The sequence below is a fragment of the Polypterus senegalus genome, chromosome 1, assembly GCF_016835505.1.
Source record: "Polypterus senegalus isolate Bchr_013 chromosome 1, ASM1683550v1, whole genome shotgun sequence".
Classification (NCBI taxonomy): Eukaryota; Metazoa; Chordata; class Cladistia; order Polypteriformes; family Polypteridae; genus Polypterus; species Polypterus senegalus.
Window position 1 is genome coordinate 180982928 of NC_053154.1, and position 23934 is coordinate 181006861.

Consider the following 23934-nt stretch of genomic DNA (forward strand, 5'->3'; position numbering starts at 1 on the left):
TCTTTCACTTCTCCACCTAAACCCATGCTGTTTACCCTTAAAATTTTTAGTTAGATTTGCTCCACTAATCTCTCTGGGTACAAGGGAAATAATATTTTGTCTGAATAGCTCATGCTGAACCCTTGGTCATTTTCCCAAAGTCATCCTTCCGTTTACATTGTGCACAATTCTTATTTCGTTTGAGGCTGGACTGGTATTACAATTGTTTATGCTGATTTAGTTAAGCGGGGTGCTATTATTCCGATCCAATACTTTCCTATTCTTCCAGTTAGAAAGCATATGATTCATGACGATTCATTCAGGACCTCCAGCGGAGTCAATGCTGCTATACACCCTAGGACTCCTATAGTCTCAAACCTTCCACTATTCTCTGTACTGTCCCGCCACTGCTATGTGGTTTTCTGTTACTGATCTTATGAATGCTTTCTTTTCAATTACTGTACACCCTGAGTCTCAGTTCTGGTTCGCATTCACTTTTAAAGGGAAGCATTGGACCTGAACTGTGATGCCGCAGGGATATACAGAGGCTCTGTGTGCATGCGTGCGAGTGTGTGTATGGACAAGAATTAGAAAAGATAAAAAATTGAAAGGTTATTGGCCAAAGGGGGGTGGTGTCCTGGTGTAATATGTAGATGAGTTGCTTTCATGTTCTGAGGCTCAGGAATAATGCGAAGAAGACACAAAGGCTTTGTTGGTTTTCCTAGCGGAAATAGGGCACAAAGTGTTCCGGAAAAAGTTGCAACGGTTTGAAAGAAAAATGAAATACCTGAGTCATGATTTGACTTCAGGGAATGTGCACAGTCTGCAAGACGGCAAGTTATGTCTGTTCTTGGAATGTTATGATATTGATATTGCCGGCAATGGGTTAAAAAAGATTTTTTTTTTTGCTGAAAAGCACAGCCACTCCAAGAATTAGCGACCTCTTCTAATTTGGTTTTGACTGATAAAATTTCATGGATGGAGCAGGCTGAGAAGGCTTTAACTGATATAAACTAAATTTTGATGTCTCGCCTGCGTTAAAGAGTTCCGGACTACGGTAGTCTCGTCCTTTCACTCTGTTTGTGGACGAGAAAGGGGGGTGTATGACTGCAGTATTAACTCAACAACAAGGAAATAGACAATGACCGGTCACATACTATTCTAAAAAAAAAAAAAAAAAAAAATTAACAAATAAAACTGGATCCAGTGGCCGCTACAATCCCGGCCTGTTTGAAAGCAGCTGATGCAATAACAGAGGCCATATTAGCATGCTCAGATGTTGTTCTCATGAGTTTATTAACTGTTAAGGTACCACATGCTGTACATTCCATCTTAGTACAGACAAAAACATCTCATTTGACAGGTGCGCTTGCGGTAGTGAAGTGTCAAGCTCACAAGGGGAAGATGTGGGCAAAGAAAGCCGCCCAGGATCCAACTTCACCACTAACTTCTTTATTTCTATTACAGAAGGAGGAACAAGAGTCACACAAGGATGCAGTACTATCTCTATGAACTGTAGCAACGGAAAAGGAGATAAAGACGTTGCAGAAAGAGGGATCAGATAAAGCTCTGAAAGGAATTTAGATCCATCCATTAACTAAACATCCTTTTTTCCCAAAAGCTTTCTTTCTAGGAATTGCAAAGGCTGCGCATGGTTTGGCCCACCCTTCCAGAAGATGCAATGATGGCACAGGTGCAACAATACTGTCACGCCCGGGGTTTTTCTAACTTTGCTGATCAGTTCTGTAAGAGGTCTACATTATGGCAAAGATTTAATGTAGGAAAAGGCTTGCAGGTTTGCGTAGTGCCTTACAGAGAGTGCATGAACAAGTGAGGGAAACATGGTGAACTACCTCACTACTGTAAGGGCAATACACTATTAAAATGTGCTCTGTACCCTGTCAAATGTCACTATTGCAAGATGCTCAACTCTAAATCCAGCTACCTTACTTCCCACTGAGGGAGAGGGGGAACCAAATAACTGCCAGGATGAGATAACAAAGGTCCTAAACCTAGTCCGGACCTCCAGGAAACTCTACTAGAAACAGGAGAAATTCTTTATGAGGATGGCTGTTCCTTGGGATTGGACGACAGAACACTCTCCACCAGTTATGCAGTGGTCAAGGAAGACCACTTACTTGAAGCAAACTGAATTTCTTCTAGTTTAAGTGCACAAGCAGCTGAGCTAATAGCTCTCACTCGAGCTTGCCAGTTGTCTGAAAGAAAAGTCATAACCATTTACACAGATTCCAGATCTGCCTTTGGAGTCTTCCATGATCATGGGGCATTATGGAAATTAAGGGATTCAAAACCAGTACTGGTAAGCCCATACAACACCAGAAATTAGTGGAATCCCTTCTAAAGCTATAACAGAACCATCAAAACTGGCAATAGTTAAATGCAAGCCCATTACTGGGAAACAAAACCCCAGTCAGCCAAGGAAATGAACTGGCTGACCATTTGCTAAACAGGCCGCCTGTAATAACACACCAGTCTTTATTCCAACAGAAGGATGACAAAGACCTGATCATCAAATTATTTCTTTACAGAGCGCTACCCCTGACCGAGAAAGGATAAAGTGATCCAGAGAAGGATCCCTCTCTGCTGGGTCTGGACCCATAAGCAAACTAACAAACCTTTCCTCCCAAAGGCTTCTTTTCCAGGAATGGCAAATTCTCACACGGCCTGGATCATGCAGGAAAAGACGCTATGACTCAGGAAGTCGAGCGACATTGGGAAACCACAGGTTCTCTACATATGCTGAACAATTCTGCTGACGATGCACTATGCCAAAGGTTTAATGTAGGTAAAGGTACTCAGGTAAGCCCGCTGTCACTCCTAACCCAATGGGTCCCTTTGAACACCTCCAAATGGATTTCATTGAGTTAACACCGTCTAAAGGCTACCATTGCTTGGTAATTGTCGATGTGTTCTCCGATGGGTGGAAGTTTTCTCTAAACATGCAGATGCAAAAACTGTGGCTAAAGCTTTAATAAAAGAAATCATTCCAAGATGGGGAATATCACAGAAACTGCATACCGATAATGGAACCCACTTTGTGAATTCTGTAATAAATGAGCTGACTACTTGGCTCTAGATAAATGTGCATCATTACTGCAAATACCATCCTCAAAGTGGAGGTATTGTAGAAAGGTGCAATGGTACCCTAAAATCAAAATTGGCAAAAATCTGTGAGCAGACAAACTTAACCTGGCCAGATGCTCTATCCCTGGCCTTGATGGGGTTGAGAGGAAGGACACATCGCAGTTGGGACTGTCGCCATTTAAAATTGTAACTGGATGCCCCATACCTGTTGGCATGGTTATCGGAAATGTTACTCTGCATACTGTGAACAATGATCTTCTCTCTAGTCTTGCAGGTCTCCGAGCTTCCCTGAAGGAAGTCCACAAACAAGTTAACAAGGCTTGGCAGACCAGTCCCCTACTGATGAAGTTCCAGATTCCCCTTGGAACCTAGATACTGGTCAGAGACACCGAAGGAAATATTGGCATCAACCTAGCTGGAGGGGAACCATTCCAGGTGCTGCTATCTGCACCCCACATGCCGTGATGGACGAAGGACTCTTTTCTTGAATGCACATCTCTCACTGTAAAAAGTGGACTGAATCATTAAGCTGTTGCTATTTTTGGACTTTCTATGTTGAGACTCTGTCAAGGGATTATTCCCTTTGTTTAGGGGATAATCTGTGATATAAGTGGTTGAAGGTTACTGTTACACAATTAAGAACAGATTCTTGTTATGCATGTGCCACTGCTAAACCCAATCTCCTAGTTGTATCCCTTCCCAATAATCTACCCGTGCTTTAGCTGGCCTTACCTCCCTATCTATCTAATTAGCAGAACACTCAGGAACACCTGACTCTTTTTTTTTAAACTCTTCCAAAGATTGGTTCAGTTCTTGAAAATTATTCTCATAACTATCCTTATTTCTCTGGCAGTTTTCATGTTCTTGGGTTGCTGTCTAATCCCATGCATCTGAGCCCTTCTACAAAGGTTTATTAACGCTTCCATTACTAAGGTTTGTCTCCTCAGTGCTGACCCTGACTCCCAGTACAAACCTTTTCTTCCATTTGCCAACCCTTTCCTGAACTCTGATGATGCAGAAGTCTTATTATTAATGTGCACATTTTATGTGCAAAGGGGGGAACTGAGGAAGAGAAAACATTATTATTTAACTCACAGATATCAAGGACTGTGTTTTGAGTTGATCATGCTGCAGAGAGCTATATGATTTGTTCCTCATTTATGCAGAAAAGGAGTTGGGATGTGTGCACAGCATTAAGGGACTAACTTTTATCATTCATGAGGAAAAGCTGACCTCTGATACTATCAGAAGACCCTGTGAAGAATGTAAGATCTTTATGGACTATAAGAATATTTAAATTGATTCTAAGTGTGTATAATTAGAAGGGTGTATTCCTTGGGAATGCAAATGGCTGTTTGTTTCATGTTTTAGGACATTCCAGTATGTCATAAATTAAGATTTAACCTTAAGCTATGTATAACCTCAGAATGAACTGCTAGGGTTTTTTTTTCCTTTTCTAGGATATAAAAGAGAAAACAGGTTTACTTTAGATATTCTGCCAAAATCCAAATCAGTTGACTGTTGGAAAGAGGCAGTCTCACATTCTCTCTACTCACCAAGAATTAAGAAATTATTTTTACTTTAATTGGGTTTAAGTTCTTCCGTTGTTTTCGACTTCAGCGCTCACACTCTTATAGGAAGTAATCAGGCCATCCTGCCTTTGAACCTGTTCTCCAAACCAAGCCACCTAGACACAGCTGACGAGCCAAAACATTTGCCTATGTTCCTGTTATACCAGATATTCCTGTTCTGTTAAAGATGATGATGACTTTCTCATTCTCTACAGACACTTGTGTCTTCCATGTTAAACCAGTATTAATAGCTATGTGCTAGTTTTCCTCTTATATTCAACTTATTCATCCTCTAATGCCTATTTTAAAGTGTGTGTGGGTATGTTTCTGAGATGACATTAGACCGAGAGATTAAATTTGTTTTTTTAAGAAGAGTGTGCTCATTGCAAAATAAAACCATCATATTTGAAAAGTTGAAATTCTACATATGTTCTTACATCTGGTACCTTTACAAAAGCAGACATCAAAATTAATCAAACTGATTAAAATAAGAATGTAACCAGACCCCAAAACAATTGTTATGCAAGTCAGGCATGATTGAGAAGAGAGCAAGACAAGGTGAGAACCAAATTCTTTTTTTTTTTCTGCTTTGTTTTTTGTTTTTTTTTTAAATTAGAGGTGTCACCTGTCACCGATATCTCATGAGTTTCTAGCTGCTATATGGTCAGTAATCATCAGAAATCATGGACCTTGTTTGTGAAGGGTGAGAGGTGAAAATTTGCACTAAAAAAAAAATAAGAAATTAAGAATGTTACTGATGTAACAGAAATGTATGAAAACTATACAGAGTAGTGAAAGGGCAGTTCTCAGAAAACCATATTACACAAAGGCAAAGCTGTTACCACACTAGCAGTCACAGAGTTACATAAAGAGGATGAAGCAGTTACTAGATTAAGCAGTCTTACAACTTAATAAAAGAATAGAGAAACATATACACTACCAGTGAGAAGTCTGCACACACTTTTTCATGTTTTTGATAGAAATTTAAACCTTTTTTATGAAAATGTTATTAAATGTATAAAAAAATACTGCCAAAAATGACTATTGTTGCTAATGGCTATTACTGCTTGAAATTACTTATTTTTCTGTTCATTATTCACATATGAATACAAAGCCCCAGTTTCACCAGCCATTTGTTTAGTTTCCTAGTGGTCAACTCCCTTAGCTTATCCTTTATTGGTCATTTTAAGTGCAGATAGTCCTTTATAATTGCATTAGTACTGTTGAAACCTGTTATTCTGTTCCTTCAGTTGCAAGGTCCCGACATTCCTAAAGTTCAGTTTTGAGTTGAAAATAGTGTTGGACCCATACTAAACTTTTGATTTTGGCACTGATATCAGCCTCTGTATCTCAGTACCAAAACAAAAATGACACTGAAGCAAATAACAGAAGTTTATGACTTTAAGCCCCGCCCCAATATGAAAATATGATTTATGAAAATATAAAAATATGAACTATACCCCTTAGTAGTACATACAGAAAGCAACTGTCAAAGGAGGTGTTAGATTGATTGATGACTTTAAGCCCTGCCCCAAATATGATTTGTGACTTTAAGCCCCGCCCCAATATGCAAATATGATTTATGAAAATATAAAAATATGAACTATACCCCGCCCCCTGGGGGGGTTGGACCACCGTCATAATTGATCATCTCTAAACCCCACCTTTTAGGGTGGGTCTTTCGTAAAACGGACACTTATCACTCCCCATTAACAACACTCACGATCTAGTATACTCTTACAACAAAAGTTATCATCAGAGCATAAAAATGGCTCCTTCCGATCTTCTTTAACAGCTTTTGAAAATCTCGGTTGAAAAATTATTTCCCCTTATCGATCTGGAGCTTCTTTGGAGTACGCCCGGCGCTCAGAATGTCTTGGAAGGCTCTTGTCACTTCCTTACCCGTTTTGTTGTTTAGGGGTCGTACCCACACGTACTTAGAAAGTACGTCGATACATGTTAACAAATATTTATAACCCAGATCATGCTCGGACACATTTGTCATGTCCGCTAAATCCATATGCCATTGCGAGTCTATATCGGATACATAAACCTTATTTCTCCTAAAATGTCTTCTAGCGGGTTTGTGAATTGTATAAGCATATTGACGGGATAACCAATCCGACACCTGTTGGTCATTACTTTTCTGACCCGAAACCTCAAGAACTCTTTTCAAAGAGTCTTTTCCCCGAAAGCTACCAGGATTTGTCAGGTTATAATAAACTTTTTTAAGTAACCCTCCAATGCTGACGGTGAAAGAAAAATGTCAATGGTTTAAAATTCAAATGAGGCTTTATTGATAATTTTCAAAAGATTATTAAAATTTCAAAACAGCAGTATTAAAAACATTTCATTGTCATTGTCAATGTCCATGCCCTCATAATCAGAATCCTGGGACGATGGCTTCCAAGCGGCCAGAGCATCTACCAAGTCGTCCACAGTCTCTTCTTGATGCATGGTCTGCATGGCTCTCTCTTCAGCGCCTGTTAGGCTCCCTAGAGCATCCTTAGCAGGTACAAAAAAGTTAGGTACTGTACGGTTTTCCAGGAGACTGTCCAGCCAATAAATTTCATCAGGGGCGGGTAACTGAGGTTCGGGCCAATAGATCTGGTCATTTGAGGGCATCAGAAAATCCAGCCAAGACTCTGAAGGAGAGTTTTTAGGAGCAGAGTACCCGGAGTTAGGAACAATGTTGTCGGGCCAAAACAGGCCGTTGACTGCTGCTGTCTGTTCCATAGACCAACAGGCCTGATCAGGAACGTAGCCGGCGGGGTGCTGGTTGTTACCTGCCCAAAACACATCGTTGTCTGTCAGCATCTGGTCTGCAGCACAGTAGCGGGGCTTTAGGTTAGTGTTGATCATCTCGTCGGGAGTAGAGTAGGCGGTGTTGGCTTGAAGGTTAGACGGCCAAAACAGGTAGTCAGCGGCGGGCGTTGTTCCATACCCCCGGAGCTTGGTTCTTCGGAGTGTATCAAAATGTCGAGGACTTCTGCCACCTCAGAGGCCGAGAGAACAGGGAGACGACCGGACCCAGCTAGCACCAGCTTCGGAAGGGTAGTTAGTTGAAGACATCTCAATAGGGTTTTAGGTTAATGTAGACTATGGAAAAGACCTCTGTATTCATCTCCGCTCACTTAGGGGGCGGTTGACTCCCAGTTCTCTTCCTCCTCCTCCGAGCATGAATTATTCAACATGCTAAACTCCTCCTCCAATTTTCTTTTAATTCTTTTCATCTGGTCGGACAGTTTTCCTTGATAAATTGCTTCATCAATATTTGGCATAAGAGCTTTAAAAAAACTTCAGTCTTTTACAGAAAAATTAATTTCACTCACTCGCTTCTTTATCTTCCTCCTCCTCTTTGTGACAGGCCTTGTTATATTCGGGAAGGATACGCTCCTTCTTGGAAACGGCGATTGTGAGCTGTCCCTCGGCATTTCATTTTACCTCTACCCGGCACAAAGCACAGTTAGAATCATACCAGACAGAGCTGAAGCGTGGTTCCCGTAGCTCCCGTAACGTTCTACTGGACGCCCTGTTTGCTTTCAGTTTCTTAGGAGCGTTCACAAGACCGTCCATTCTGTTGTGTGTCATGGCGTTTTCACTAAGTAACTAGAATTTTATACAAGAACTCTTTCGTCTCCTCCCACAGTCGGGGGTGAAAGACACGCCTCACCCCTAACCCTATAGGCGGATAGAGAGATAAAGGCGTACCTTGGGGGCGTGAGTATTGTTAATGGGGAGTGATAAGTGTCTGGTTTACGAAAGATCCACCCTAAAAGGCGGGGTTTAGAGATGATCACTTATGACGGTGGTCCAACCCCCAGGGAGCGGGGTATAGTTCATATTTTTATATTTTCATATTTTTATAAATCATATTTTCATATTTTTTATATTTTCATATTTGCATATTTTCGCAAATCATATTTGGGACGGGGCTTAAAGTCATAAATCATATTTGGGGCGGGGCTTAAAGTCATCAATCAATCAATCTAACACCTCCTTTGACAGTTGCTTTCTGAATATACTACTAAATAGATAACTTATTATTTTTCACAAAATGAAATGTAAAATTAATGTTTTTCCCCTGAAAAATGTATTGACAAAACTGAACACTGAAAGTAGTAAAATAGTGGTTTTTGTAACAACCCAAACCAAGAAGAACACAAGTATATGTGCTGAAGCACTCCTGACCCACCAACCCTGCTCTTATTGTCTGAAGTTCAGCCCATTCCATCTAAATGTGAAGGACATCTTTTTCTGTTTACAGTATTTGCTTACTGACTTAACTGACTTCCCAATACAGTCTGTCTCCCAATTCAGGGGTCACGGCACTCAAGCACTCTGCTCCTTCGTCCACTCTCTATTGTCTTGAATTTACATGTCCTGGTCCCACACATCATAGTATTCTGCTCCTGCTGTGCCAGTACTGTAGTCTAGCAAATTCTAATTCTGTCCAATACTTTTCGGACTCCTCCAAGACAGGTCTCTGTCCTCCGTGCACTTTCTGCCAGCCAACTGCAGACTCTTGCACACTTTCCATTTCTCTCCACCAGCCTCTTCTCCTCTCTGCCCCAAATCCCACAGTTCACTGTGATACTTAATTTGAATAACTCACTGCTTTTTCAGAAAACGTGTTGCTTGCCAGTGATTTGCTGGCTCAGTCATTATAATACGTTAATATACAAAATATTTTAACAAAATATTTCAAAAATATAAATGCAGCATAAAGCAATTTCAGTTACAATTTAATGTAGTAAGATTACTGAGCTTTGCATAATGTTGGTATAGTACTCTTTTCAAAATTTAGTTGGTACAATTTTAGTATTGGTATTCTGAGCAACACTACTTCAAAAATGGCCAAAATGACACAGCCTTCTCAAGAAACATGACAATATTTTTTTTGAAGAATGAAGGTCAGAGTATGTAGTCTGAGAAACAAATGCCTAACAGGTCCTCAGCTTCTTCCTTAAATACATGTCAAATAGCAGCATCATCTGCAACAGTGAAAAGTCCTTGATACTGGCCGAAGGGGTAGAGTTTTGAAGAACAAAAAAATAAATAAATAAAATGGGCTAAGAACACACACATTGGGAAGGACATGACTGGCAAATCATATTATGGTCAGCATTCTGAAGTTATGTTCCCTCTCTGAAATCTACTTCATTACCTGGGTTTTGAATGCCACAGAGCACAAAAGGACCATAATATATTAAGACAGACCACAGGAGAAGCCAGTGATATGTACAATTTCTTGCATTGAGCTTTATTCTGATATTAGTTCTTGTATGTAAGTATGAACGAACTGAGTAGCTGGGTCAGTCTGCTCTACAGGTGGGAAAAGAGAAAGACAGAAAATGCATGAAACTATAGTTCCACAGAGTAGGAACTCTAAATAAAATCACTAAATTACTTCTGTTTTATTTGTTCTCACAACAAGCTCTACAATAAACAGTGATTTGACTAGCTCCTTCACCCTTAATCTTACATCTATTTCAAAAAGCAATAAAATGAAAAGTAACTTGTACTGGAAAAAAGTGTACTTGGAACAAATTGATGAGATTGCTTGATCCATTAAACTGACTTAACAGATACTTAGTTTAAGAGGACAATAAAAGTAAGTTAAAGATTTGCAGAAATGAGGCTCAAGGGAGGTATAAAAATATTACTTTGTAAATGTATAACACCCAGACATATGGGCAGGCTGTGTGATATTCCCTTAATTGTAATAACATAGCCAAGTGTAATTATTCTTAAAAAGCAGCAGAAGGCATTTAGAGTATGGAAATAATTATACTGTAACAATATAACAGACATCTAGACACAAAATAAGCAAGGAATTCACCTGACGTTGTCTTCCGACAATTCCCTCCAGCTCACGTTCCCGAATTTGCAGCTCCTTCTGTAGCTCAACATTCTTGCCAATTTGCCTGGAAGAATCCTAACAAATTAAACAAAACAGCATTGTAAATAAGTAAAGACAATAAATTAACAAAATTCCCTGAAAATACCTAGAGTATTTACAATCAGACCAACCTATATCACTAGCTGGTTAGTTGAAATCCAAACAAAGTTTTAAACTCAGGACTCACTATGACTACACCATCTCTTATTACTACTATCACTTGCACACACTCTCTTTCTCCATGCCACAAAATGCACACAATCCTGGCATCTCCCTCCCACCAGTGAACCACAAACACTCTTACAAGCTCAACACTCAATCTGTACCTGTTCAATGTATCTTTATTCTTCTTCCCAACTTCTTTTCTAGAAAGGCTGAGTTTAAAGAGTTAACACTAAAATTACCAGAGCCTACGAAAAAAACTCATAGATCTGGGCCACCTGCGTCTTTTGTCCTGTAAATATGCCGATAAAGACAAGCAGCAAGCAGTCAGGTATCCCATCCCCCACCGCCGCAGAATGTGCACAATGTTCTCCCAGCTCATGCCTTGATTGATTATCTGGGAGTGAAGTGCTGGAGTTTTAGAGTGGAAATAATAGATCGTTATTTGGAACACATGCATTTCATGTGTGTTCTGTTTCTACAATAATTTTTGCAAACACATTGTTAAAACAGAAACGTTTGTCATATTTTAGTAGTAAATGACAAAATGTTGGCATAACCTATATAATGTGTGAAGCCTGAAATCCAAAGATCAAATAATCACTTTCACAAAAGGTTCAAGGATGATAAAATAGCTTCTGTGGTATAGCGGTAAGATTTGCTGACTTGTAATCAAGAGTCCCCGGTTCAATCCCAACTGCCACCAATATTTGCTGTTTTCAGTAGTGAGCTGCTCTTATCTATACTAATAAAAGGCAAAGCCCTCACTGACTCACTTATCACTAATTCTCCAAGTTCCGGTGTAGGTAGAAGGCTGAAATTTGGCAGGCTCATTCCTTACAGCTTACTTACAAAAGTAGTTACTTACAGGTTTCATTTCGAAATTCTACACGTAACGGTCATAACGGTCGATAACGGTCGACAACGTCCGCCATGTTGAATTATTCTTATTTATTCTTATTTATGGCCCCATCTTCACGAAATTTGGTAGGTGGCTTCCCGGCGCTAGCCAAAACCGATGTACGTACTTATTTCGGTGGTATGACGCCATTGTCGGCCGCCATATTGAATTTTCCACACGTCACTAATTCTCCAAATTCCCGTGTAGGTAGAAGGCTGAAATTTGCAAGGCTCATTCCTTACAGCTTACTTACAAAAGTTAAGCAGGTTTCATTTCGAAATTCTACGCGTAATGGTCATAACGGTCAACAACGTCCTCCATGTTGAACTTTCTTATTTATGGCCCCATCTTCTCAAAATTTGGTAGGCGGCTTCCCTCCACTAACTGAAACCAATGTACGTACTTATTTCGGTAGTATGATGCCACTGTCGGCCGCCATATTAAACTTTTCAACAGTCTTTGTTACTTATGGGCCCATCTTCAAGAAATTCTATCGATCAAAGAACTGTCACTTACCGAGTGGTTTCCATGCCCGGAGATACCACCTATCTTTTCCATTCTCTTTGTTACATATTGCACGGCCATATCAGGCTCACTCTTGATATCCGGAGGAACATTCTGTCTTATGTATTGAATGACTGGGACAGGTTCAAGGTGTGGACTGATGACGGTACAGGAGATAATTATACTACACAGGAGCACTAGAAGAGTGAAATGCTTAAGCCCTTCACCTATGGTTCTGCATGTAAGTTGATGGCTGCCGCTGAATTGTTCGGTTGTCGCTTTCAAGTGTACCGAAATGGCCAAATATTTTACACCTTTCGACAACCGCCAATGCCTCTTAAACATCTTAGATTCACAGGTGACGATTTCAATAGTTGACACTTTGATGTTTATGAATGTTTAAACTCTCAAAAGCTGGATGTGATTTTATTGATGAAACCGGTTGTGTGCTTACAACGCTTGACAGATGCCAAATGTCACTTCAACACAACAAATCCTGCAAATACTGTCGTAATTGAAACAAACCATGAAACTCAAACTGATTATGACAGCAGCAATCCAAGCTGTGAGATTTGAGACAAGATTACTGCTCACATGGCCAACTGTAAGTTACATGCTCAAGAGTAAGCTCAGCGCACAGCTTGGTCATGTTACAACCGGAGGGCCGAACTGACAACATGGTATACAAAGAGATCCTTAACAAATAATTATTGGCATATTGTCCCACAGTTTAAAAAGGTTTAATTTTCTTCTTAATAAAAATTTGAATGCAGTACTTCACCGCTGCGAAGCGCGGGTATTTTGCTAGTTGTTAATATTATAAAGTACACATATACATTTGGTTTGCCTCTGTAACAGATGGTGTACATTTATAGGACTTGTAAAAGTTACCTTTTTTTTCCCACTTTTATTCTGTCAGTCACGATCATGATACTACCGCCCCAAGGGATCTGACGCTATTAGTTTATATTTGAAACTGGGAGTAACTGTAGATGTGAGTGATGTTTTGAGGCAATGGAACTGGACATTGTCTAATCTGGAGGGATTAAAGCTGATACAGAGACGCTGATGAATCTGCCTTCTTCGTATCTCACCGTCACTTGATTTTTTTGTATTCAGTTTTGTTGAGTGTTCCTGCTCACGCTGAATTAGTATGCACCTTATGATCTATGATGTCAAGAAAAAACAAAAAAAAAGAGACATACGTATATATGATATTTGGAATTATTTATTTTATGGCCTGTATAGTACATTTCAGAAAACATTGTGGCACAGATGCAGCATTATTTATATTTATTAGCATAAAATCTTGCGGTTGTAATCAGTGACTGAGTGTTTCACATGTTTTTTTTTTCCCCCGACCTTGCCTTTGTCGTCGGTCGGTAGGTCGTCCAATTTATTTATCTATCTATCATCCAGCTGCACTCCCAGATATTTATAGGTCTGCACCCTCTGCACACAGTCATCTCCGATAATCACGGGGTCCATGAGGGGCTTGGTTTTCCTAAAATCCACCACCAGCTCCTTGGTTTTGCTGGTGTTCAGTTGTACGTGGTTTGAGTCACACCAGTTAACAAAGTCCTTAATTAGGTTCCTATGCTCCTCCTCCTGTCCACTCCTGATGCAGCCCACAATAGCAGTGTCGTCAACAAACTTTTGCACGTGGCAGGACTCTGAGGTGTATTGGAAGTCCAATGTATATAGGCTGAACAGGACCGGAGAAAGTACAGTCACCTGTGGTGCTGACCACAACGTCAGACCTGCAGTTCCAGAGAGGCACATACTGAGGTCAGTCTGTAAGACAGGCCACAATCCATGCCACCAGGTATGAATCTACTCCCATCTCTGTCAGCTTGTCTCTAAGGAGCAGAGGTTGGATGGTGCTGAAGGCGCTAGAGAAGTCCAGACACATAATTCTTACAGCACCACTGCCTCTGTCCAAGTGGGAGAGGGATCGGTGTAGCATATAGATGATGGCATCCTCCGCTCCCACCTTCTCCTGGTATGCGAACTTCAGAGGGTCGAGGGCGTGGTGGACCTGTGGCCTCAGGTAGTGAAGCAGCAGCCGCTCCATGGTCTTCATCACATTTGACGTCAGAGCGACAGGTTCAAAAGGCCCTTGAGGTCACTTGTAATCCATGGCTTGTTGTTAGCATATCAGCGTACTGAAATTACTGGAACTACAATGTCCATACAGAAGTTGATGTTATCAGTAGGGCAGTCGACAACCTCCTCAATATTCTCACTATATGATCCCTGCAGGATATCCCAGTCTGCAGTTCCAAAGCAGTAGTACAGAGAGGTCAGTTCAGCGCTATATGCAATCATCAAATTCAAATGTTAACAGTTTACACACACACACGCAAGGACCGTCCTTCCTACATTTACGACTTGTGTACCTGTTGCAGTGTACACATATCTCTCTATTCTGTGGTTTCTATTACACACCTGAAAGAAAGAGACAATATATGTGACATTTTGAAGAAATCATTTTATGACCTGAATAGTACCAATCAGAAAACACCATCGCACTAATGCAATATTATTTGAAAACGAACAGCGTCAGACCGGGTGTGAATTTATGCTAGTGCTGTTACTTGGAGTCAGATCAGGAGGGGTGGGTTTGCGTGGGGGGAGGGGGGGGTACAGCGTGATTGTAATTGAGAGAATAAAACTGAAAAAAGCTAACTTTTTTTTACAAGTACAATAAATTTATACCCAATGTCCCATATATTTGTATCTTTCTTTTTTTCTCCGTGATGCATTGACATTGTGCACCAGAAGGCATGAGCTTATTCAGTGCGCGCAAGAACACGCAGGTGGCCAGTTGCTGTGTGCTACAACATGCTGGCGGCGATCAAAACACATGTACTGTGCAAGGCATGCACGGGGGCCACTCAGGAAAAAAAAAGAATGTTTATGGCTTACCTTGCAGAGGAACTATGTTGTCGCATCTTACTAGAAAAGGCAATGGAAAAAGAAAAGGAGGATGCAATGTCGACAAGCTTCTGTTCCAAGACAGCCGCTTTCCCCAGGAAAGTAAACAGAGTCAGTGTCAGGTGCTCTTTCAATAGGATACACAGCATAGAGAGAAGTATGTACACTGCAATAGGTACACATGTCGTAAATGTAAGAAGGATGGTCCTTGCATGTGTGTGAACTGTTAACATTTGAATTTGATGATTGCATATAGCGCTGAACTGATCTCTCTATACTATTCTTTCCTCTGCATATCCTGGTGTACAAAAGAAACACCACCATACAGCAACGTGGACACTGGCAAGATCGGGGAAAAAAAAAAAAACACGCGAAACACTCAGTCACTGATTACAACCGCAAGATGTTATGCAAATGAATATGAATAATGTTGCATCCCTGTCACAATGTTTTCCGAAACGTACTATACAGATCATAAAATGAATGATTCCAAATATCATATATACATATGTCTCTTGTTTTTTTTTTTGACATCATAGACCATAGGTGCATACTAATGACAGTTAAATAAGAAGAGAGCAGATTCACCTGCGTTTGTGTGTCAGCTTTTATCCCTCCAGATCAGACAATGTCCAGTTCCATTGCCTCAAAACACCACTCACATCTACAGTTACTCCCAGTTTCAAATAAAAACTAACGCCGTCAGATCCCTGGTTGGGGGGGCAGTAGTATGTATTGTGATCGTGACTGAGAGAATAAAAGTGGGAAAAAAAAAAAAACAGTAACTTTTACAAGTCCTATAAATGTACAGCGTCTGTTACAGACGCAAACCAAATGTATGTGTGTACTGTATAATATTAACAATAAGAGCAGCTCACTACTGAAAACAGCAAATATAAGAGGCACCCGGGATCGTACCAGGGACTCTTGATAATAAGTCAGCAAATCTTACCGCTGTGCCACGAAAGCTGTTGTATCATACTTGAACCTTTTGTGAAAGTGTTTATTTGATCTTTGGACTTCAGGCTTCACACATTATATAGTTTATGCCAATATTTTGTCATTTACTACTAAAATATGAAAAAGTTTCTGTTTTAACAATGTGTTTACACAGATTATTATAGAAACGGAACACACATAAAATGCATGTGTTCCAAATAACAATCTATTATTTCCTCTCTAAAACTCCAGCACTTCATTTCCAGATAATCAATCAAGGCATGAGCTGGGAGAACATTGTGCACGTTCTGCGGCGGTGGGGGATGGGATACCAGGCTGCTTGCTGCTTGTCTTTATCAGCACATTTATAGGACAAAAGACGCTGACAGAGAGGTGCAAATGGATTTAAGGTGGGCCGGATCTACGAGTTTTTTCGTAGGCTCTGATAATTCTAGTGTTAAGATGGTAGACATTTTGATACAGAAATGCCAGGCTATCCTCCTTAACACCTGGTGAACTGAAACCCTTATCGCTCAGATGGCTTTAAAAGGCCTGGGTCTTTTAAAGGAAATATTCTTGGTGGACAACAAATAGGAATGCACTTGTTTTTCTAGCAGAATGAAAGTTTTGCAGTCTTGTACCAGATTTTCATGTCACTTATCTCTCCTTTTAGGTGGTACCTTGGCCCAACAGCCAGGTGGTTTCTATTCAGGCTGCCAATCTCTATTTTGCTTGGATGCCCCTGCCCATTGCACTTCCCAGACACCATGTCTGACTTGATCTAACATCTCCCTTAGAAGGCCATGCCTTCCCAGAATGACATTGCAAGTTACTCTTTCTGAGTGTGTGTCCTACTCTCCACTTTCTCCCTCTGTCATTCTTAAGCTTCTTGCAGACCTTTGGTCAGCTTCTTTGTGCCTTTGCTTATGAAAACCCCTAGGCATCCTCAATGACGTAGACGAAGCAAATGACTGTCAACTGCTGAGTCAACAAGAAAATTTTGGTGTTTTTTAAATGTTTATAAACATAGTTTATAAAAGTCAGCTGGAACAAACAGTATGCCAAACATAACTAATACAATGGCTTGAACTCTCACAAGCCAGAACATAGTTAATAAGATTGATTTCTATATCTTGGTAAGCATCATAGTTATAAGATATGATGTAGGAAAGAAAAAATACAAATTCAATTACTATCAGAAACCTCCTTGAAAAAAAAAAATAATATAGTAACACTGGGACGTGGCAACTGCACTGCATTGACTCCTAACAAGCAGACAAGCCAGGTCATAAAAACAGAATTAAGAAACAATGGGATAGAATGTCAAAAGAAAAAAGTATAAAAATAATTATATCAGTCTTCAGTAACCAAATGCACATGTAAAAAGTTATCTATGGGACTTGTATCTTACTCTACATGTCCCCCTACCTGATAAAGTAACCGGTCTTTTTCAATCTTTATTTGGTGCTCCATCTCTTCATAGAGAGAACGTACTTCCTTGTCATGGTCACACTCCCTCCTAGGAAGCATTGTAACAAAATAAGACTAATTGAATACAATATGAAGAGGGACAGGAAAAGAAAATGAGCCTGATCAGAACATACTGACCTTCGCAGGGCCTGCTCCATTGAGTCCTTCTCTAGGTGTACCTCCTGAATATGTGCAGACACTTTAAACAGAAATTTCTCAAATGTGGCAAGCAGTTCAGGTCTATCTTTCCGCAGACGTGCCCACAACTCACGAACTTCTGACTGACTAAAATTCAGTAAAAACAAAGAATAAGGAAGAGAGATGCTAAAAATACATTCCAAAATTTGCAAGAAATAAGAGAACTATGTAACAGAATGTTAACATTAATAACTCAGGCGCATCTGTGAGTGGCAGCCTTTCCAGAAGCTCCGTGAATGACTCTCTTTCTACCTTTTTCTATTTCACTGATCACTCCTACCACTTTCTTTTATGTGGACTTGTTCCCTGGACACTTTTTACTACTTGGACATGGATTTTTACACGTCGAGACTTGTCTATTTAGGTAGTCAACTTCAAGCGCTGAGAAAAAAAGCCCGTGCCGGTGTGGTTCCCTATTTACCAGACGAGGAAAGAAGGTTGTATCGTGGCAGCAGAGCCGGCGCTAAGCGGCTAGTGAGAAAGTGGCAATACAAGCCTTCGGTGCCTTCTGAGATCTTGGGAAATGTGAACTCACTACCAAATAAGATCGATGAACTGGCTGCACTGGTGAAAAATGTCAGGACCTACAGAGAATGCAATTTGTTCTGTTTTTGGGAAACGTGGCTAACAACTAACATCCCAGATGCTAACGTGGACCTGCCCGGGTTTAGCACAGTTAGAGTGGGCAGAGACGCAAATACCTGCGGGAAGCGGAAAGGAGGAGGACTCGCTCTCTTATGTGAATTGAAGGTGGTGCAACTCTGGACATGTAAATGTCAAAATCTCCACTTGCTGCAGGGACATTGAACTGTTGGGCATAAGTCTGCGTCTATATTACTTGCCCAGAGATTTTGGACATGTCATTGTTGTTATTATTTACATCCCTCCTCGGGCGGACGTGGAGATAGCGGGTGACATCATCCATTCCGCTGTTGCTAAACTACAAACACAGCACACCAAGGCGCTTGTGCTAATCACTACAGACTTTAACCATGTGACGCTGGACAAAACATTTCCTGCCTTCTCCCAGTATGTGGATTGTAACACCCGGGGAAATAGAACTATTGACCTACTGTATGCAAACGTTAAAGATGCATACAGCGCCACCCCGCTGCCTGCACTTGGGAAAGCAGATCATAACCTGGTTCTGCTTCAGCCTCACTACAAACCAAGAGTGAGGGAGCTACCTACAACCACACGTTCATTCAGGAAGTGGTCCCCTGAGGTAGAGCAGCCTCTTGCAGACTGCTTTGGAACTATAGACTGGGATATCCTGCAGAGATCATACAGTGAAAACATTGAGGAGGTTGTTGACTGCACTACTGTCTACATCAACTTCTGTATGGATATTGTAGTTCCAGTAAGAACAGTACGCTGCTATGCTAACACCAAGCCATGGATTAAAAGTGACATCAAGGGCCTTTTGAACCAGAAGAAAAGGGTTTTTAAAGGCGGAGATCAGCATGAGCTCAAGCACGTGCAGAAGGAACCCAGAGTCCAGCTCAGGGTGACGAAGGAGCAGTACAGGAGAAAGCTGGAGCAGAAGTTTGCAGAATAACAGAATGACGAAAGTGTGGAATGGGGTGAAGATCATCACTGGCTGCAGCTCGAAGTGAGGTGCCACCATCGAGAGAGACGTGGAGAGAGCAAACCAGATGAACAACTTCTTTAACAGGTTTGACCACCCTAACCCATTCTCACCTCGGAGTACTGCACCCTCCACCCATCCTTCTGCTGATACCAGCATAGGAGTTTCCCCCCACCCACAATTATGGCAGCCCAGGTAAGCAGAGAGCTGAGGAGACTTCGTGCCAGCAAAGCAGTGGGTCCAGATGGAGTATCGCCACAACTGCTGAAGGCCTGTGCGATGGAGCTGGGGAGACCTCTACAGTGCATTTTCAACCTGAGCATGGAACAGAGGAGAGTCCCAAGGCTTCGGAAAACATCTTGCATCACCCCAGTCCCAAACGTATAACGTTCTAGTGAATGACTTCTGGCCTGTTGCTCCGATGTCAAATGTGATGAAGACCATGGAGCGGCTGCTGTTTCACCACCTGAGGCCACAGGTCCACCACGCCCTCGACCCTCTGAAGTTCGCATACCAGGAGAAGGTGGGAGTGGAGCATGCCATCATCTATATGATACACTGATCCCTCTCCCACTTGGACAGAGGCAGTGGTGATGTAAGAATTATGTTTCTGGACTTCTCTAGCACCTTCAGCACCATCCAACCTCTGCTCCTTAGAAACAAGCTGACAGAGATGGGAATAGATTCATACCTGGTGGCATGGATCGTGGACTATCTTACAGACAGACCTCAGTAAGTGCGTCTTGGGAACTGCAGGTCTGACATTGTGGTCAGCAACACAGGAGCGCCACAGGGGACTGCACTTTCTCCGGTCCTGTTCAGCCTATATACATCAGACTTCCAATACAACTCAGAGTCCAGCCACATGCAAAAGTTCGCTGATGACACTGCTATCGTGGGCTGCATCAGGAGTGGGTAGGAGGAGGAGTACAGGAACCTAATCAAGGACTTTGTTAAATGGTGCGTCTCAAACCTCCTACAACTGAACACTAGCAAATCCAAGGAGCTGGTGGTGGATTTTAGGAGGACCAGGCCCCTCATGGACCCCGTGATCATCAAAAGGACTGTGTGCAGACCTATAAATACCTGGGAGTGCAGCTGGATGATAAATTGGACTGGACTGCCAATACTGATGTTCTGTGAAAGAGAGGACATAGCCGACTATACTTCCTTAGAAGGTTGGCGTCCTTCAACATCTGCAATAAGATGCTACAAATGTTCTATCAGACGGTTGTGGCGAGTGCCCTCTTCTATGTGGTGGTGTGCTGCAGAGGCAGCATAAAGAAGAGGGACGCCTCACACTTGGACAAACTGGTGAGGAAGGCAGGCTCTGTTGTAGGCACGGAGCTGGACAGTTTGACATCCGTGGCAGAGCGCCGGACACTAAACAGGCTCCTGTCAATCATGGAGAATCCACTGCATCTACTAAACAGTATCATCTCCAGACAGAGGAGCAGCTTTAGCGATAGACTGCTGTCACTGTCCTGCTCCACTGACAGACTGAGTAGATCGTTCCTCCCCCACACTATGAGACTCTTCAATTCCACCTGGGGGTGTAAACTTTAACATTATACAAAGTTATTGTCTGTTATACCTGCATTTTTATCACTCTTTAAATTTAATTTTTTTTTTTCAGTATGCTGCTGGAGTATATGAATTTCCCCTTGGGATTAATAAAGTATCTATCTGTCTATCAGAAGATGTGCACAAAATTGATTAGGTAGAAGTATAGTATCATTTTACATTATTTATCTTAATTGTATTATATTATGTAAGATTATTTAGTATGACACGGAAACCATGAAAGGTTATGCCACAAGTGATTACTGAACTTAAAATATAGAGAAAGGCCCCAGAAACTGCAGGAAAGAAATAATAAAGGCAGAAATGAAAAAGACTTTTCTTTAAGAATCACAGGCAGTTGCTGCCTGTGCACAGTTAATGTCAAGACAAATTTACAGAGACAGAACTTGCCCAGTCTAAAGGAAATACAAGCTGGATGGCCATTTCCATTTTTTACATTTTTTTCTGGTAGAAACAGCCAGGGGAGAAGCTACGTTTGGGCATGTTGTGCCTGCGCCCACCCAGTTAGCCCATTGGCACATCTATATCTGGAAGTGGTGGAGACAGAGAAAAAGGCATCAAAGAAATACAGTATAAATAAGTAACAAAACAGCAAGAAACACATGTTTAAGTGTTTAAAAAGATATTGCCCAAGTAATGCACTTTACTTCAAGTTTTTAAACCAATAAATTCAGTTTCTATCAGGTGGCAATAAAATATTAGATGGCACAAATAGAGCTTCTAGTTTAACAGCCAAAGTGCACCTTCTGTGTACAGTCACTGAGGAAAATTAAAACACCACACATTTTGACTTCCTGCTGCCAATCAGCAAAGATTAATTGCATTTACATGCAATAGAGGCAATATTTCAGTGTAAGTATCTTACAAGCAATGTACATGAGATGAAAAACACTCATCTATCACTGAATCTGCCCAAACAGCAAACCTAGCATCAATTTTTACTGACCTCTGGTATGTCATACATTTTCTGGCTCATTGGTAACAAAGTGCTAAAAGGCTGGCGCATATAATATAACAAAATATTATAGAATATTTAGAACAAACATTTTTCATCCAATTTCCATGGTCCTGTGCATCCTAAGGGTGAGACCCATTCTTTTCAAATCATTATTTAAACCAACTAAACACAGAGAAAGCTATTACTGAGTGACTTATTGTCCTGATGTTCAAGGTGATCTCTAGCAGAGGCTATAGCCAAATTGCTACTTTTTTTTTTGAATATATTCAAAATTAAGCCACACACCAAACTCTTATTACTCAGCTTTACCAAATACATTTGAGAGCAGACCAAAACTAAAACGCACTTGCAACTTGTTTGTGATATTTACACAATGGCTCTATTAAAGAAACAGCTGCTGACATAACAGTCACAGCTGACATTTAAGCGGAAGGCATAATAAAACTTCTTCAATAAACAAACATTTAGAGTCTTTGGAGGTTTATCCTTATTTTCGGGTTGAGCTTAGTTTCTAAGACACTCTAATAATATAAAAAGACATAAGGGCAATGCTGCGGTGGGTTGGCGCCCTGCCTGGGATTGGTTCCTGCCTTGTGCCCTGTGTTGGCTGGGATTGGCTCCAGCGGATCCCCGTGGCCCTGTGTTCGGATTCAGGGGGTTGGAAAATGGATGGATGGATAAGGGCAATGTCTATGGTTTTGTGAAATGAAAGTTACAATTATTAATTTTCACTCTCACTGTTTAAAATGTGTGCTGGGTGAATTGTCAAAATGACAGGAATCGATCAATACACAGTGCAGTTGTTGATCAGGGTGCAGTGTGAAAAATACTCTTTCTGATGCTACATGTAAAACCCATGTAGAGTACTTATGTGAGTAAACTGTAGTCAAGACACAGTCACTCCTATTTAAAAAATTAAATTATGTACGGACTACAGTATTTCAATTAATCCGTTTGACTGCTTCAAAAGTATATGTAACCCACATGCAATGAAATAGCAGCAATTTTGTGCTGTGCCTGTAGGATTTGCTAAATGGGAAGTAGCTGTGAAGAATAATGTAATTTTCTTTTACAGCAATAGTTTAAACATTTATTGAGAACTCCATGATTATCTTTCTCAATCCAACAGCTTTTCAGTTTAGCTTTAGGCATCAGTTGATGCTTTAGCCTTTATTTCCTAAAGTGGCAATGATAAGGTAGTTTTGTAGGTTAGATATAAAATTAAATGTGATACAAAAAACTGCAATAAAAAAATGTGATAATACAGTAAATGAACATCCACCCGATATCAATAGCAAGTACGGCCCCAAACATTTAACCTCTCACAAAAAAATCTAGCTCTTCTCCATTCCACACAAAATTGTTTTGACAAAGAAACATTTTTTGTATTATTTAAATCAGATTTTTTATGTGTATATTCATTGAATAGATGGTGAGTCAGATGTGGAATTTAAAACAGCATTTGTTTATTAACTTACAAAAGGATTCCACAGTAACAGAAAAATAGATCTGCTGAACGCTCATCTTCTCTGTGACCTTTCTTGTATAATCAGATATGATTTTAAAAGATGGGTGGCACATTGGGAAGTGCTGATGCCTCGCAGTTAGGAGACCCTGGTTCACTTCCCGGGTCCTTCCTGCGTGGAGTTTGCATGTTCTCCCCGTGTCTGCATGGGTTTCCTCCGGGTGCTCCGGTTTCCTCCCACAGTCCAAAGACATGAAGGTTGGGTGAATTGGTGATCCTAAATTGTGCTTGGTGTGTGGGTGTGTGTGTGCCCTGCGGTGGGCTGGCGTCCTGCCCGGGGTTTGCCATAGTAATTTTTCTACATAATATGTATCACTGGTTTTATTAAAGCCAATAGCTTACAGTTGACCTAGATTATGGAAGTGAGACTCTCTTTCTGAGGCAAAAACTATGCTATAAATTACTGCGCTTTTATATTATTAGAGCCTTTAAACAGAGTTTGGCTGAGCTTCAACTTGCTTACACTTACAAAAAAGTTAATGGAAATAGCAAATTACAATTAAAATAGCAACTGAAAATTGAGAGGGTCGTTTCTCTTGAAAATTACAATTCTGTCATTACAAGTTGTAATAGTTATGTAATTGTAATAACATTTTTGTTATAAAAATAAA

General features: G+C 40.8%; 1 protein-coding gene across 5 annotated transcripts in view; it reads right to left on the reverse strand.

The window, feature by feature from the left end:
• Positions 1-23934, reverse strand: part of cracr2b (calcium release activated channel regulator 2B) — a 224701-nt gene that overhangs the window by 107959 nt on the left and 92808 nt on the right. For all 5 annotated transcript variants that reach the window (XM_039763991.1, XM_039763966.1, XM_039763982.1 and 2 more), the window contains exons 5-7: positions 17609-17755; positions 17429-17519; positions 10498-10593 (exon numbers count right to left, since the gene is read on the reverse strand). In XM_039763991.1, coding sequence (XP_039619925.1) covers positions 10498-10593; positions 17429-17519; positions 17609-17755 — 334 coding nt within the window. The remainder of the gene's footprint in view (positions 1-10497; positions 10594-17428; positions 17520-17608; positions 17756-23934) is intronic.